The sequence below is a fragment of the Eutrigla gurnardus genome (genome assembly GCF_963514095.1).
Source record: "Eutrigla gurnardus genome assembly, chromosome: 6".
Classification (NCBI taxonomy): Eukaryota; Metazoa; Chordata; class Actinopteri; order Perciformes; family Triglidae; genus Eutrigla; species Eutrigla gurnardus.
Window position 1 is genome coordinate 19,618,160 of NC_139920.1, and position 14,674 is coordinate 19,632,833.

General features: G+C 43.0%; 1 protein-coding gene across 1 annotated transcript; it reads right to left on the reverse strand.

Moving 5' to 3' along the window:
- Positions 1-596: 596 nt before the first annotated feature.
- dpt (dermatopontin) lies at positions 597-2,867 on the reverse strand. The gene is made up of 4 exons (XM_084012157.1): positions 2,537-2,867; positions 1,144-1,269; positions 954-1,061; positions 597-840 (listed from the first exon to the last, which is right to left on the reverse strand). The coding sequence occupies exons 1-4, from the start codon at positions 2,809-2,811 to the stop codon at positions 774-776; spliced, it is 576 nt and encodes a 191-aa protein (XP_083868283.1). The 5' UTR covers positions 2,812-2,867; the 3' UTR covers positions 597-773.
- Between the last annotated feature and the right edge of the window lie 11,807 nt (positions 2,868-14,674).

The window sequence follows — 14,674 nt, forward strand, 5'->3', positions numbered from 1 at the left end:
ATCTAACTAACTACATAGCTATCTAGCTTACTAGCTAACAAACTACCTTCCTTCCTGGTGAGCTGTGACATCACTTTACAGCTGACGTGTGTTATCACCATAACAACTAACAACAATCACCAGTCACATGAGTCATGACCATCACTGTCCGTTGTGCATTCTGTTTCTATGGAATAAACAACCTTCTCACGGAACTGAAGGTCTTTTGCTTTGATCCCGTTTCACACCAAACACCAGCTAAAGTTTCTTTAATAGCGCAGAAGTCAGCTGAAAGCAGGAGTGAGATACCATATCTCCCAGATGAGATCTGGATCGGGCCTTGTACGCCTCCATGACTTTTACAATGACGCAACTACGACCATTTGTTTTGGCCGCATCACGTGACCTCAGCGCCCAGAGATGATGCAGTGTTTCCAGCAGCATGACAGCAGCACCATACTTCACTTTTGTTTTGGAAAAACAACTTTTAAATGACTTCCCAGTTCCTCTGGCAACTAAACGGGAACACTTAAGCTTTCCAGAGGATCTGCGGGAGCCGCGGATCGCCTTCAGACCTTCCATATTACATTTACCTTCATAAGAGCAGTCGCTGCGTGCCAGATTATTATTATTATTTTATTATAATGTTGTACAGGCCTCTGGTTCATCTCATACAAATAAACCCATGAATGGAAACAGAAATCATATCACTATTACATGTTTGTTTGTTTAAATGTAACAGTAAATATCAGTTATAACTGTTTATTCAGCGGTGAGAAATGATGATTACAAGTCTATAAATTTTCAAATTCGCAGTCGTAAGTCGTCATTCTGCACAGGATGTACTTCCACTGCCGATCTCTGGAACAGAGCACAAGAAAAAAGTATTGTCAGTCGAAATCATCAATCATCACACATTTTTGCTTTGGACTGCAGATACAATCGCAAGAAATAGACTGATGCTGTGAGAAAACCTGAGGACTCCACTGAAGGTGGTCTGGGCCCCTCGGATGAAGTAGCCATACGTTGGGACCACTAGCTCCGCCTCCTCTCTGAAGTAGTCAGGAATGTCATTGGTCTTCCTGCAGATGCCAACCAGAGTGTGTCATGTTGTAACAAATATAAATGTTCATGCACAAACCTTCAAGATATGAGAATACCTACATGCAAGAGTAGGGGCAGCGGCGTTTGTAGTAGCAGCAGTAGAACTGCCATTCCCGGTCCAGAACTGATTCAAAGTACTTGCTTTGGACGCCAGCTACTAGGCCGTTGCGAGTGCATGTGGAAGTCCTGCAAAGACACGAGAGTCATTCGTCAATCAGTTCTAAAAAAGAGAGTAAGTAAATACTGGTCTGTTTAGGGCCAAAACACTCGCTGTCACCACAACACACCCAACAAGACCAGGTCCAAGCAGCAGGATTCAACCAGCAGCACTTCAGCCTTCAGCCTTTCAGCTGGGGTAGTTCCCCTGCATGGGGCAGGTCACACAGACACTTCACAGAATTGGTCTCAAATCTTCAACGTAGAACAAATAATGTGAAGCAGACACAGCTGAGTCAGCGCTCTGTTTATTTGTATGATCCGTGAGATGCCAGCCTGCTCTTCTGGCTCCACCAGGGTCCGAGAGTCTGGAGAACAGTTTTCATGTGGAAGTGGGTGTTTTTTATGAATGATGTGATCCAGAGGAATCACGGACATTCAGTAACATGTGTGCTATAAAATACACTGTAAGGTCTCTGAAGGTCCGTTGGACACCGGCCTGCTGGACGAGTCTGGTTGGGATCCGGTAGAGGTTCGTGTTCCCAGGAACCGTCAGAGGGAGAGGAGCTGGCTTTGTGCCTCTGAATGAGAAATCAGTTTTCAGGCATTCTCTTAAAACCTGGTCTCCAAAAAAATGATGTTCCCACACAAGGAAATTATTTTCAAGCAAGTCTGTGTTAGTCCATTGAGGGAGCAATTAGGTTAGTTACCTCAACATAACCAATAAGTTAAGTTCCCTCAACATAACCAAGTAGATTGGTCACTTCAACATAAACCAAGTTGAATATTTGCATCAATATAACCAAATAATTAAGCTCCCTCAACATAACCAAGTAGTTATGTTCCCTCAACATAATCAAGTAGTTAAGTTCCCTCAACATAACCAAGTGTTTAAGTTACCTCAACATAACCAAGTAGATTAGTTACCTCGACACAACCAAGAAGATTAGTTTCCTCAATGTAACCAAGTAGATTAGTGACCTCAACATAACCAAGTAGATTAGTTACTTTATGTAGTAGAGATACATGTGTTATAACAAGTTTGAACTTTTCCAGCTGTAGACCAGACCAGTTGGTTTTGTTCATACAACAGTTTCAGCATCAAACCTTTGCTGTCTGCTAATAGTGACCTTTAACAAACTGTGTTGTTGGACAAAGTCATGGACCTGCAGAGAAGCAACAGCTTTTTAAAATTGCATCATATATAATTCTGGATCAGTGTTGTATTAGATCCAACAAGCAATAGCTGTGAAAGTGACAGAAAGCAGGTGATGAACGGGTAAATAAGCAGACCCACCACTCCAGACCAGCGCGGTTGATGTCGTCCCACCAGCAGTCAGTGGGCTCCCCCAGACCCTCGGGCGTCGGCTGGCACTCAAACGACCACAAGCGGTCGGAGCCGTCCGCCTCGCTGAAAAAGCTCCTGGCTGCCACAAGGACCTCGCCGTGGGGACACTGGAAGTTGAAGCCCTGGCGGTAGCCGTTGACCCAGGCCATGTCGTGGTGGTCCTGGGACTGAGCTGCCACGGCAGCCAGCAGAGACGCCGCCAACGCCACCAGAGCAGGATTCATGTCGGAGGAATCTGTCCGTCTGCTTGCCTCCTCACAGCTGCCTCCCTTTAAAGTGTTTGCTCATCCAGATGTTTCCCACTGGGCCACTTCTGGAATCCAGAAGTGGACCTCACTTGACATTTTAAGGTGGACTCTGAGACGGAGCGTTAACAAAGTCTCTCAGCAGATGCGGGTCACCTTAAAAGATGAGACACCCCGTTAGCATGTGTTAACCATCAAATTACTTTGCTGTGGGCTTGAATAAAAACGGCTGCTTTTCATCACCAAACAAACATGTTCTATTGTCTCTTTTCTTACTTTGCTCAACACTAATAATGTGTTAATATTTCTGTGTCTCTGGTTCTTCCAGCAGATGATAAACATCCGAGTAAGGACGTCATTGTTTACAATCCCAGAGTTGAGAGATGACGTCTGAGTCTGGATCGTTCTCATATGCAGATCTCTAAATCCTGGTGGGTCCCACTTTACATTGGATTGGACTTCTTGTTTACTTGCTTTCTCCAATGAAATTTGTGTATATGAGTAAACATTATCTATGCTGTTTTTATTATTATTATTACACTTGTATTGAATGTTTAATGTATTACGGTATGTGTTACACTGTTTCTCAGCAGTATTTACTGCTTTATGTCCTGTTGGAATACAATCACTGCTAAATATTTAACTAATAACTGGACTGGGATCAGATGTGGTGCCACAAACACAGGATTTTCACCCAGGAGGCCGTAGTGACTTATGTAGCTTCAGCTAATGTCAGTTATGACATAACAACATACTTATTTTAACTCAAACCGCGATCTTTTCCTAAACCCAACCACGGAGCTTTGTTGCGTCAGTAAACCTTAAACTGTTTATTTTGAAAGGAAAATTATTCATGTAACTAGCATGAAACTGTTTCCTGTCAACACAGAAGTTTATTTTGAAGAATCTGTTACAGTCTGAGACTTCAGTTAGAAGACAACATGAGACTTTGTTTTGTAAGACTTGCCCCAACTCTGACCACTTTTAAAACTAGACTGAAAACTTTTATGTTCACCATAGCTTTCTGCTTAATCTTTTAATGTCTGCACTGTTTTTAATTATTGCAAATATTTTTTTATTCTCCTTTCTTTCTGTAATGCATTTTTAAATTTGCCTTTATTTTCTTTTAATTCTTCTAATTTTTTTTTTCACTTTGTTGTATGATGTGAAGCACTTTGAGTCTGCCTTGTGTATGAAATGTGCTATACAAATAAAGTTGCCTTGCCTTGCCTTATCTTTAAGCTGACAAACATCGTGTGTGGGATTCATGAATATGACATAAATATGATAATGATTGTCCATGATGTCTTCCTCCATCGGCCGGACTGTGTTTGTGATGAGCAGAGAAATGCTGAGAGTCTGATCCCATGTGAGAGATCATCTTCAGCATCCCAGAATAACCAGCACATGTTCAGGAGTAGTGAGGAGGAGTTCCTCCGCCGCCGACGATCCGAGCCGCCGAGCCACCGGCTATTTATAGATCTGTTGTCTATTTAAAAGGTTCTATTTAGAGCAGCACTGCTGGAATGTGGAGCTTCATTCATAACACTTTGATCTGGGACTCACTGAACCAGGACCAGCCATAGACACTGAACCAGGACTAGCCGGACTCACTGAACCAGGACTCACTGAACCAGGACCAGCCGGATTCACTGAACCAGGACCAGCCGGACTCACTGAACCTGGACCTGCCAGAGACCTTGAACCAGGGCCGGAGACGCTGAACCAGGACTGCAGACACTGAACCAGGACCAGCCGGAGACACTGAACTGGGGCCAAAGACACTGAACCAGGACCAGCCGGAGACACTGGACCAGAATTGGAGACACTGAACCAGGACCAGCCAGAGACACTGTACCAGGACCAGCCGGAGACACTGAACAAGGACTGGAGACACTGAACCAGGACCAGCCGGAGACACTGAACCAGGACCGGAGACGCTGAACCGGGACCAGCCGGAGACACTGAACCAGGACCGGAGACGCTGAACCGGGACTGCAGGAGTACATCATAGGAGTACATCATAGGAGTACATCGTAGAAATACATCGTAGGAATACATCTCTCTCTGCTCTGATACATGTTTTGTGTCTGAGAATGTGTTCATGATAAAGATTAATGTAGGAATAGATATTTCATTTGGGGGGAGGGGTGTTCTTTTATTTCTAAATGCATATGTTTTATTACTGTTATTGTTGTTGTTTTCCATATAGGAGAGATTGGATTTGTTAAAATTAAACCAGACCATAATCTGAGCATCTGTATGTCTACAAATGAGTCCTCGTCTTATCTCAGATGATATTCGGGAGCTGCAGTGCACATCTGCCTCTCCCTGAACCCAGCACCATCACACAGACCTGTCTCCACGGCAACACGCCGAGGACTCTCCATCTTCCTGTTGCCAACCTGATCTCAGGAGAAGGTGTATAAATAGGCTTTTTAAGGACATTTCCATTTTTACTGTGAAACTGTAAAAGTCACATTTAGGCAACAAAACCTCTCGATAAAATAAACACGTCAAATATGTACTTTAACGCAACAAGACACCAACGACAACCCGTCTCAATGTTCACCGGGTCTCCGAGCAGCGACCCGTCTCACAGTTCACCAGGGTCTTCGAGCAGTGACCCGTCTCACTGTTCACCAGGTCTCCAAGCAGAACACGAGAGGGTCGTTGTTATTGGACGCTGGATGACCTTCAGACACCGTCTGCTGAGACCGGACTGGTTGTATAGCGGAGTGTAGACTTGCATTGATGAGTCAACTCCAGGTTCGCCCCCGCCCCCCTTTAAAAGGACCAGAGAGCAGCAAGCAGAACTACAGGCCCAAACTAATCTACATCTCTGATCTGGTGGACTCAGAAGAACCATCAGGACAACATACAAACATACAACATACAAAGTCTCTGAGTCAAATCGTCGTCATCACATGATCTGTCAATGATCCGTATTCAGGGACATGAATCTCCACTTTCTTCATGTCTCCAAAACAACATCAATATAAAGTTAATCAGGATCTAAAAAGCTAACGCTGGTTTTGTCATCTATAGCTATCATTGGTTTTGTCATCTAAAGCTATCGTTGGTTTTGTCATCTAAAACTTACGTTGGTTTTGTAATGTATCATCGTCTCGTGGTTAAGGAACCAAGAATCCTTCTGACTGATATAAGTAAGTCATGATGAGCGACATAAAAAAATGGGGAATTCATATCCTGTACATGAATCAGTAGATTATTTAAATTTCGTGACTATTTCACGAACTACCATGAGACTCCGTTGGTTTGTAACATTATGAAACTGTGTAAAAAAAACCTTGGTTACAACTCTGTCGTCTCAAAAATGAAGTTGTCATACAATGAAAGTAAACTCTCAGTTAGGTTTCCATGGAAACAAATGGAACGCTACAAAACGATGTAGTTCGGTTCGATTCGGTAAAACAATCCTCATGGTTTCAGTTTAAATGACTTGAACAGTGAAGTTGAAGTGACACTGATGTGAAGTTCCGGGAGCATGTTAAGAATAAATGTGAAACATCTGAAGAAGATCCCGGCCGTTTGTCTCCTCTCTGGCATCTGAAGCATGGACGTGTTTCTCTCTGAACGCATCCAGACGAACTCGGAGGCTCTTGTGAATGAGAGGTTGCTTCTACAAACACAGTTATCTGTGGTATGCATGGCTACACAGCTGCCACTGTGAGGATGTCAAAGGTGTCCCATCATGCACCACTCCCCCCCAAGGCCTTTTGCTGCTTAATAGCGCTTCACTGATGAAATTAAGGGGCCGGCCCAAAAGGCCACCATAACAACGGCTCTGCTCCGGGCTGTAACCTCGTTAGGACAGGGGCTGCGTGGTGGCTGCTAGAGGCGGAGACTGAGCCGAGGCCGCCGCTGCTGCTGATAAGCCTCTATGACGATGGTGATAGTGGGAGAGGATTTCAGATGCATGACGTCCTGTTCTCATTCATTTGGCCACGACTTCCCCCTTCATGGTTATCTGGGAGACGATACGGGAGCAAGGTCCACTTTCATATTTCATTTTCATCAACACTTTGTTTCCATCTGTGTTTTTGATTATATTGACATAATCACATATCGTTATAGCCTCATAGCATAATTGCTTAAGTCATATTTCAACGTTTTTTGGAAAACAAGAAAAAACACATTTTTTTTTAGAAATCACATTGGTATTTCTTATTGTTATTGTAACAGTACATTTAACCAGATGTGTGAAGAAGTATGCAAAAACAAAAAGACTCATCATCTATTCCATAACAAATAAAAGTGACTTAGGCAGAATATGCCATGACTTAGGCATTTTTCTCTTACATAATGCAAACATAACATAACCAAAGTTGTTTTACTCCTAAATATAACCAAGATGTGTAACTTGTCAACCTTAACAAAGTTGTTTCTTGTGTGTAGAGCAGAAAATTAAGTGATGTTTTAACACAGTAAACCATGTTAAATTCAAAGGTAGGTTCACTGCAAAAAAATCTAAATCTTTCCAAATACAGTACTTCTTATGTCTAGTCAAAATGTCGCTTGAAAAATGACTTCACTTGAAATTTTGCTTAAAAATGTCTAAAATTGCCTAAATGTCTTTTTATGGTGATGTTTCTTAAGTGTAAAGATTTGTTCTGACCAGAAAATGAGGTAATATTTATAATTTATAAATAATATTTAGCTACTTCATTTTCTTGTAGCAAAACATGTGATTTCAAGTTTAAATACACAGTATAATCCCTTTGATTGACTGAAATTACATTTAGTGTCTAGAAAATTGAAGAAATATGAACTCTTACCAGATGAAAATGAATCAATGAGAAGAGTTAATGCTTCACTTGTGGACAGCCGAGCCCTCTTTCTCATGCTTTCTGCCATTTTGTTTGTATCAAAACTTCCGAAGTGGAGATGACTTAGGCAGGTAGTGTTTTTGGATTCTAATAAGTGTTGTGATTGGCGAAGGACATAGGCAGGAAGGCAGGAAGATGCAGCAGTGGTAGGAGAATAAAGTTAGGCAAATATCACAATTTGGCCAAAAAATGACTTGGGCCATTATGCATTATTAGTTCTGATCAGAAACCGATGGCGTATTAGGGCCACTGTAGGAAAAAAAATTCAGAATAAAAGCGTACTGAGCATCTTTCAAAGAGCATCATCACCCTCCTGCACACTGTTCTTATGTAGCCAATCTACTGTCTCCCTCTGTGTGTGTTGTTATCAGAGCTTGTCCTTGCTTTGTTGCTCCATTCATGCATGTGAGCCATTAGCTTCTAGCCAAGGCTCCCAATCTCGTATTTAAATCTGTGTACTGTTCATTCTTTGGTTTCTAAATGTTTTTTGATTTTACGGATTTTTTTTTTTTCAACTAAATAATCAAAGAACGAACGTTCCACTCCATGATGAACAACAGACCCGTTCAGACAGCTCAAAGCCAGGAAGGAAACAGGTGTAAATAATCATTTACAATGGCTTCATTGCATTCAAGTGTCCCAGATGCACAGCATCTAAATGGAATGTGGCCGTTACTAATTCCGTCTGTGCTTCTCCTGCTTTGTTTGCAGACAAATGTCGGCTGTGAGAAGGTTCCTCTGTCTGCCTGCTGATCAACTGATTCAGCGAGGTTGGCATTGAAGATGATGTCATGGCAGCTTCACACGACGTCGCTATGGCGATCAGCTGAGACTCACGCCTACACTGAGCACTGCTGTCTGCAGGGAAACAACACAGGCGATGAGCCGAAGCAGAGGGGAGCTGCGGGAGCTGAGGGATATATATATATATATATATATATATATATATATATATATATATATATATATATATATACACTGTATAGTTAGTTAGTGCAACACAAAAGAAAGACGACTTGTTGTGTTGGGGATTCTGTTTCCTACATAATACAATTAACTCCAGTCTCAGTCTCTTTTAATGGGATTCTCCACTAACAGCCGAGTCCTCTGTGAAGAGACAATGGAATCATCAATCAGAAACTCTGCTGATGTTGTTTAGTTTCTCAAACTCACATCTACATGTTCATTCTGAGGACTCTGACTTCTAAGGGAAGTCAGAGGACAGAAGAGGTTTCAACATAGTGGATCCTGAGGTCAGAACTGGTGAATCATGTCCAAGATCAGTTTTCATGTTATATTCAATGATAGGAAGCCCATGGTTGGTTGGTTGGTCCGTAGGTTGGTTGGTTGGTTGGTTGGTGGGTCAGTTGGTTGGTTGGTTGGTTGGATGGGTTGGTCAGTAGGTTGGTTGGGTTGGTCGGTAGTTTGGTCAGTAGGTTGGTTAGTTGGTTGGTCAGTAGGTTTGTCGGTCGGTTGGTTGGTCAGTAGGTTGGTCAGTAGGTTGGTTGGTTGGATGGGTTGGTCAGTAGGTTGGTTGGTTGGTTGGGTTGGTCGGTAGTTTGGTCAGTAGGTTGGTTAATTGGTTGGTCAGTAGGTTTGTCGGTCGGTTGGTTGGTCAGTAGGTTGGTTGGTTGGTTGGTTGGATGGGTTGGTCAGTAGGTTGGTTGGTTGGATGGGTTGGTCGGTAGGTTGGTCAGTAGGTTGGTCAGTAGGTTGGTTAGTTGGCTGGTCAGTAGGTTTGTTGGTTGGTTGGTTTGTCAGTAGGTTGGTTAGTTGGTTGGTCAGTAGGTTTGTCGGTCGGTTGGTTGGTCAGTAGGTTGGTTGGTTGGTCAGTAGGTTGGTTGGCAGGTTGGTTGGTTGGTTGGTTGGTTGGTTGGTCAATAGGCTGGTTGGTTGGTTGGTCAGTGGTTTGTTGGTTGGTTGGTAGCTTGGTTGGTATGTAGGTTGGTTGGTCGGTTGGTCAGTCGGTTGGTAGGTTGGTTACTAGGTTGGTTGGTTGGTTGGTTGGTTGGTTGGTTGGTTGGTTGGTAGGTTGGTTGGTCGAAAACCTGGATCAAATCAGGACTAAATACTGAATCAGACCAGGATGAAACCTTGTTCTAACCACAGACTGACCTCAAGATGAAGGAACAGGAAGTGTAAAAATCTATAAAATGTGTGTTTTTGGGAGGCTTTCTGGGTTTCTGTGTTAGCTTATTTCCCTCTCACTGCTCCCTGGATCATCTGTAATCAACACACCTGGGAGCCAATTAGCCGGCTCCTGGTCCCGATAAAAACCTGCTCCAACAGGTCTCCTCCACTGTGTGAATATGCTAAGCTTGCAGCTCTCTAACTGGTCTCAACAGTTTATTATCACCTGCTGTCTTCACCCCAGGTGAACCTGGCGTCTGTCTGTCAAACCAGCCTCATCTCACCCGTCTGTCTATAAAGACCAGCTTCTGCACAAGCTCACAATTAATGATGAGACGCATGTTAAGGTTCACACATCCACACATAAGTTTTGCCTTGTGTCACTAGAGCAAGACACACATCAACTGGTTCACCACAGCTGCAGGGACCCAGAATAAAGTATTTATCAGTGATTTAATATCAATAACCAGATGAAAATGATGCTGAAATAACTCCATAGTGATGGTGATCAGTAAAACGTCATGCTTTATTAGATCTGTCTGCAAGAACACAAGCTAACTTTTTTTAACTTTATTTTTATTAAAGAGAAACAAACATTCCTTGAAAACACCACAAATTATATGACAGTGCTAAAGACAAGAAAAAAGAAAGAAAAGCTTGTTCAAAAAGCTGAATAATACTAATGAGAAAAATAATAAATGAATAAATTAGTAGACAGTTAAGACATTCCAGCATACTGTGGGGTTCCCCTCAGTTAGAGAGGTATCTTGCTATGGGGAGCTACCTTCTCACAAAAACATCAGACTTTAATTGTAATTGAGCAGTTAAAGCCTCCATTCCATACACTTCCCTCAGCTTCTGTTTCCACTGTGCCACTGTAGGTGGCTGTGGATTCATCCATTTTATTGTCACCATTTTCCTAGCAGTCATCAAGAGTATATGTAACAAGTGCTTTTGGTCTCTAGTGTACATGTCTTCAGGAGTTAGATCGAAAAGAAACTGACTTGGGGTGAATAGTATATTAATTCCCAGAACTTTGTCTAGCTCACTATTTACCCCCTTCCAAAAAAGGAAGCATCATTGGGTAGTCCCAAAATATGTGAGAGTGGTCGCCAACCACTTCACATCCTCTCCAACAGTATATTGCAGCTGGGTTATCTACAAATTTAGAGAGAAGCTAACTACTTTTAAAACACTTGTTTTCTGAATGGAGTCTGGTTGATGGGTGCTAGGCTATGCTAACATTGTAGCTGCTCCATCAACACTCCAAATAAATATATACGTCAGAGACCTTGTTATTTGGACCACAGTAAGTCTCTGGTTTCTCCACATGGTCTGATCTGGTCTCTGGAATAATGCAAGCTATTATTGTAGACGTCTGGGGGACCACAGACCCAGGAGACAACGTACCTCCAGTTAGGATTCAGGAGGATGCTGAGAAGATTTAGAGACATGAGATTTGTTCAGGTCGGTTGGTTGCTTGGTCTGTCTGTTGGTTGGTTGGTTGGTTGGTTGGTCTAAATATTTCCACTCATAAGCGAATGACACTAAATGAGGATATTAGCCTCGTTCTCTCGGCACAGCGTGAACGTAGTGCATTGGCTTCTTTGAATCCCTGAAACATCTCTCCGTGTTTGGTGTGAACACGTCAGAGTCGCTGGTTGGCAGATTTGTTTTTACCAATTGAACAGAACCAAGCTAGCTGTATGCTAAGCTAAGGTAACAGCCTTCTGGCTCTATAGTTAGCATACAGATATGAGAGTGGCAATCTGCTTATGTCTTCATGAAACCTGAGAGGTTGTAACAGAAACCCAGTCCCCCATGTAAAAACATCACATGATCACCCTGTTGGTGACATGACAGTGACAACGATGGTGCGAACGATGGTGCTGTTAGCCGGCAGCATTGTGATAAAGGAGATCTTCCTGTCTGACTTGACCCTTTTCCACCAAGGCATTTTGAGGGCCGGTTCGTAGCTGGTATCTAATCGGGAAACCAGTTCTTCCTGTTTCCACAGACAAAGAACCGGCTCTCGGCCAGGAAAACTGGTTCCAGAGCAGCAAGAACTCTTTGCTAGTCTAGAACCGTTCGCAAACCTAGTTTAGGGGCTGTTTACACTCAACGCTACAGGGGAAAATACGCTGCTGCAGGGTTGCCAACTCTCTCACTCTTTACAACTGGCTTCACAGCGTCGTGGACAAGTTTTGATTAAACTGCTGTTCTCTTGGCTGTGTTTGTAGAACTGTAGGACATCGACAATATTGAATGGAGGCCCAACCTGCAGATGACTAAACATCAAACGCTCTGATTATTGATATTGTACACATTGTGCTCTACACTTTAAAAAATGTTGAGCATTTAGTATTTTGTGTATTTTATTGTTATTGTATTATTTGCCAAAATAAATACTTTTCTGAAGTGAAGTGTCTGCTATGCTTGAAATTAGCGCTAGCAGGGAAACCTCAGACGTATAAGGTGATGTAATGACATGGCTCTCTGGGCTCTCTAGCCTGTGGAAACGAGAGAGAGCATGGGCACCAGCCCGGTTCTTGAAGTAGCTTCGCGTTGCTGGAAAAGGGGTAACTGAGACGGCCGGTGACTAGATTTACAGAACTCATGATCTCGTGTCACACAGGTTTGTGATGTCACAAGACACATCTGAGTGTCAAACCGGCTAATTCTACCATTCAGTAGGGTTGTTGTCGTTTAAACGTGGCAACAGAACCAGAACCAGTGTGGAACAGCTGGATGCTGATGATGAATCTCCATCTGGGAGGAGTTTCTCATGACAGGATGTGGTCGCTGCCTGGAAAGTAACGTGACATGGAGGTTATTGATCGGCCATCTCCCTGCGGGGCTTCCTGTCCTGTTGATCGGCCCTCTGCAGCAAACCCACTCAACTACTGGTCGGCCATCTTTGTAGGCTGTGTGTTTACAAACAGAAACCAAACCTGCTAATGAGCATTAATATCTAGTGTTCATAGTGACATGGATTAATAACGTTCCACCACTAGATGATCATCAGGGGCCAGTTTTTCCAAAAGTAATCCGATTGGAGTTCGGATTGGATCGAATCTTGAAAATTGATTTTTCAAACAGAAGACCAGGGTCCAGGAGGTACACCATCCCTCCAGCCCGCCGCATAGACACACTATTGTTGAGGATGTGAGTCCAGCTCACACGCTGCATACCAGACCCCGTCCACAACCTGCCTCAGAATGCTGCACCTCCATCTATGTCAACACGGGCCAGCCCCCCTTATCTCCGCTCCATCAGCTCCACTACAAAGCTGCACTACATGGTTTACTTAGGACACATAACAGGGGGCCGCCTGAACCACCAGGGCGCAGCACAGCTGCTGGACCGGCCAATCCATCAGGACGCCTCCATGTAGACCAGGTCTCCCGTTCATGTCAGAATAATCATTTTATAAGACTTTTATGACTAATAAGAGGAATAAAGGTCTGTGATGTCATCACTTGTGTCCCCTTCGTGAGCGTAGAAGTAAAACAGAGCAGAAGAGACCTTCACATTCACATCTTACAGGAGCAGATATGGAACCTTGGACACGATGTCTGCTGCTCGTCACAATGACAACACGTTAGAAGTGGCCCAGCCGACTTCTGGTTGGCTGTGCTCGAGGTTATCTAAACAAACTGTGCTTTGTTATCACAGATACACATTATATAGGCTAAACACACTCAGACAGTGTGTCATTGAGTGTGTAATCCAGCAAACACCCTGTAGTGTGTGTGTGTGTGTGTGTGTGATGAGACTCCAGCAGCTGCTGCAGAATCTTCTCTCAACTAATACACAAATGTCTTTATTGGTGTGTTGTATTTATTATGTGTTGTTTTTATCAGCAACATCACAATGACATACGTTACGTTATATGTTTTATAATGAAGTGTCATTTATTGAACCTGGAGTTTGTTCATCAGAAAGATAACGTTAATAACCAGTATTCTGTCTCTTTGTGTCGATGATTGTTGTTGAACAGAAACCAACCAAAACACAACTCCTTGCTTCAATATCACTATATTAATATTTCATATTTGCAATAATGTGAACTCAACCATCCAGTCTGTCCACTAATTTGTTTTTTATCGTTTAATTACTCCTGCCGCTGTAACAGTGCACATTTCCCTGCCGTGGGATTAATAAAGGATTATCTTAATTATCGTATTTACACATTCATGACTGAAAGCAAATGAGAGAAAGAACCTCTTGTTCTTCTTCCTGCCTCCGCCTCCGCCTCCAAGACCGGTTCTGACCTCGGATTCAGATCTGCTCCAGGTTTCTAATTTGTTTGCCCCCCGTGGCCCATAATGCACCATTTTCACCAAGTGTGATGAGACATCAGGCTGGTAGATTTTCATGCACATCACTGAAACCTGCTTTAAAGTATGAAAACGTCCCCCGTCGTCTGAACTAACAGCAGAGAGACTCCTGTATGTTCTGATAATACGCCGACTCTGCACATCACTAATTATGTCCATAACTCAACAAAATCTTCAAGTTTCAATTCCCGACTTAATAAATGGTGTGAAGCGACGCCGGCTCCTCCTCGTGCCGTCACTTCTCAGAGCAGTGTCATCGTGTTGTCATGTTGTGACTCATGACCTGGTGACAGCGAGTAACAACCACATGAAGGATTCAACTAAACTTGGACTACTGATGACAGCCGGTCAAGACTTTACTTATTACATTAATACGACACCTTGTTGAATTCCACTTACGTAGCTAGAGGCTAATTATGTTTGAAGTAGTTAACTTAAACTAACGGATACTCTAAATTGTTATTGTTACCTAAAAGTCATGAGCTAACAGTTGGAACATTTAGCTAACAGTCATGAGCTAAC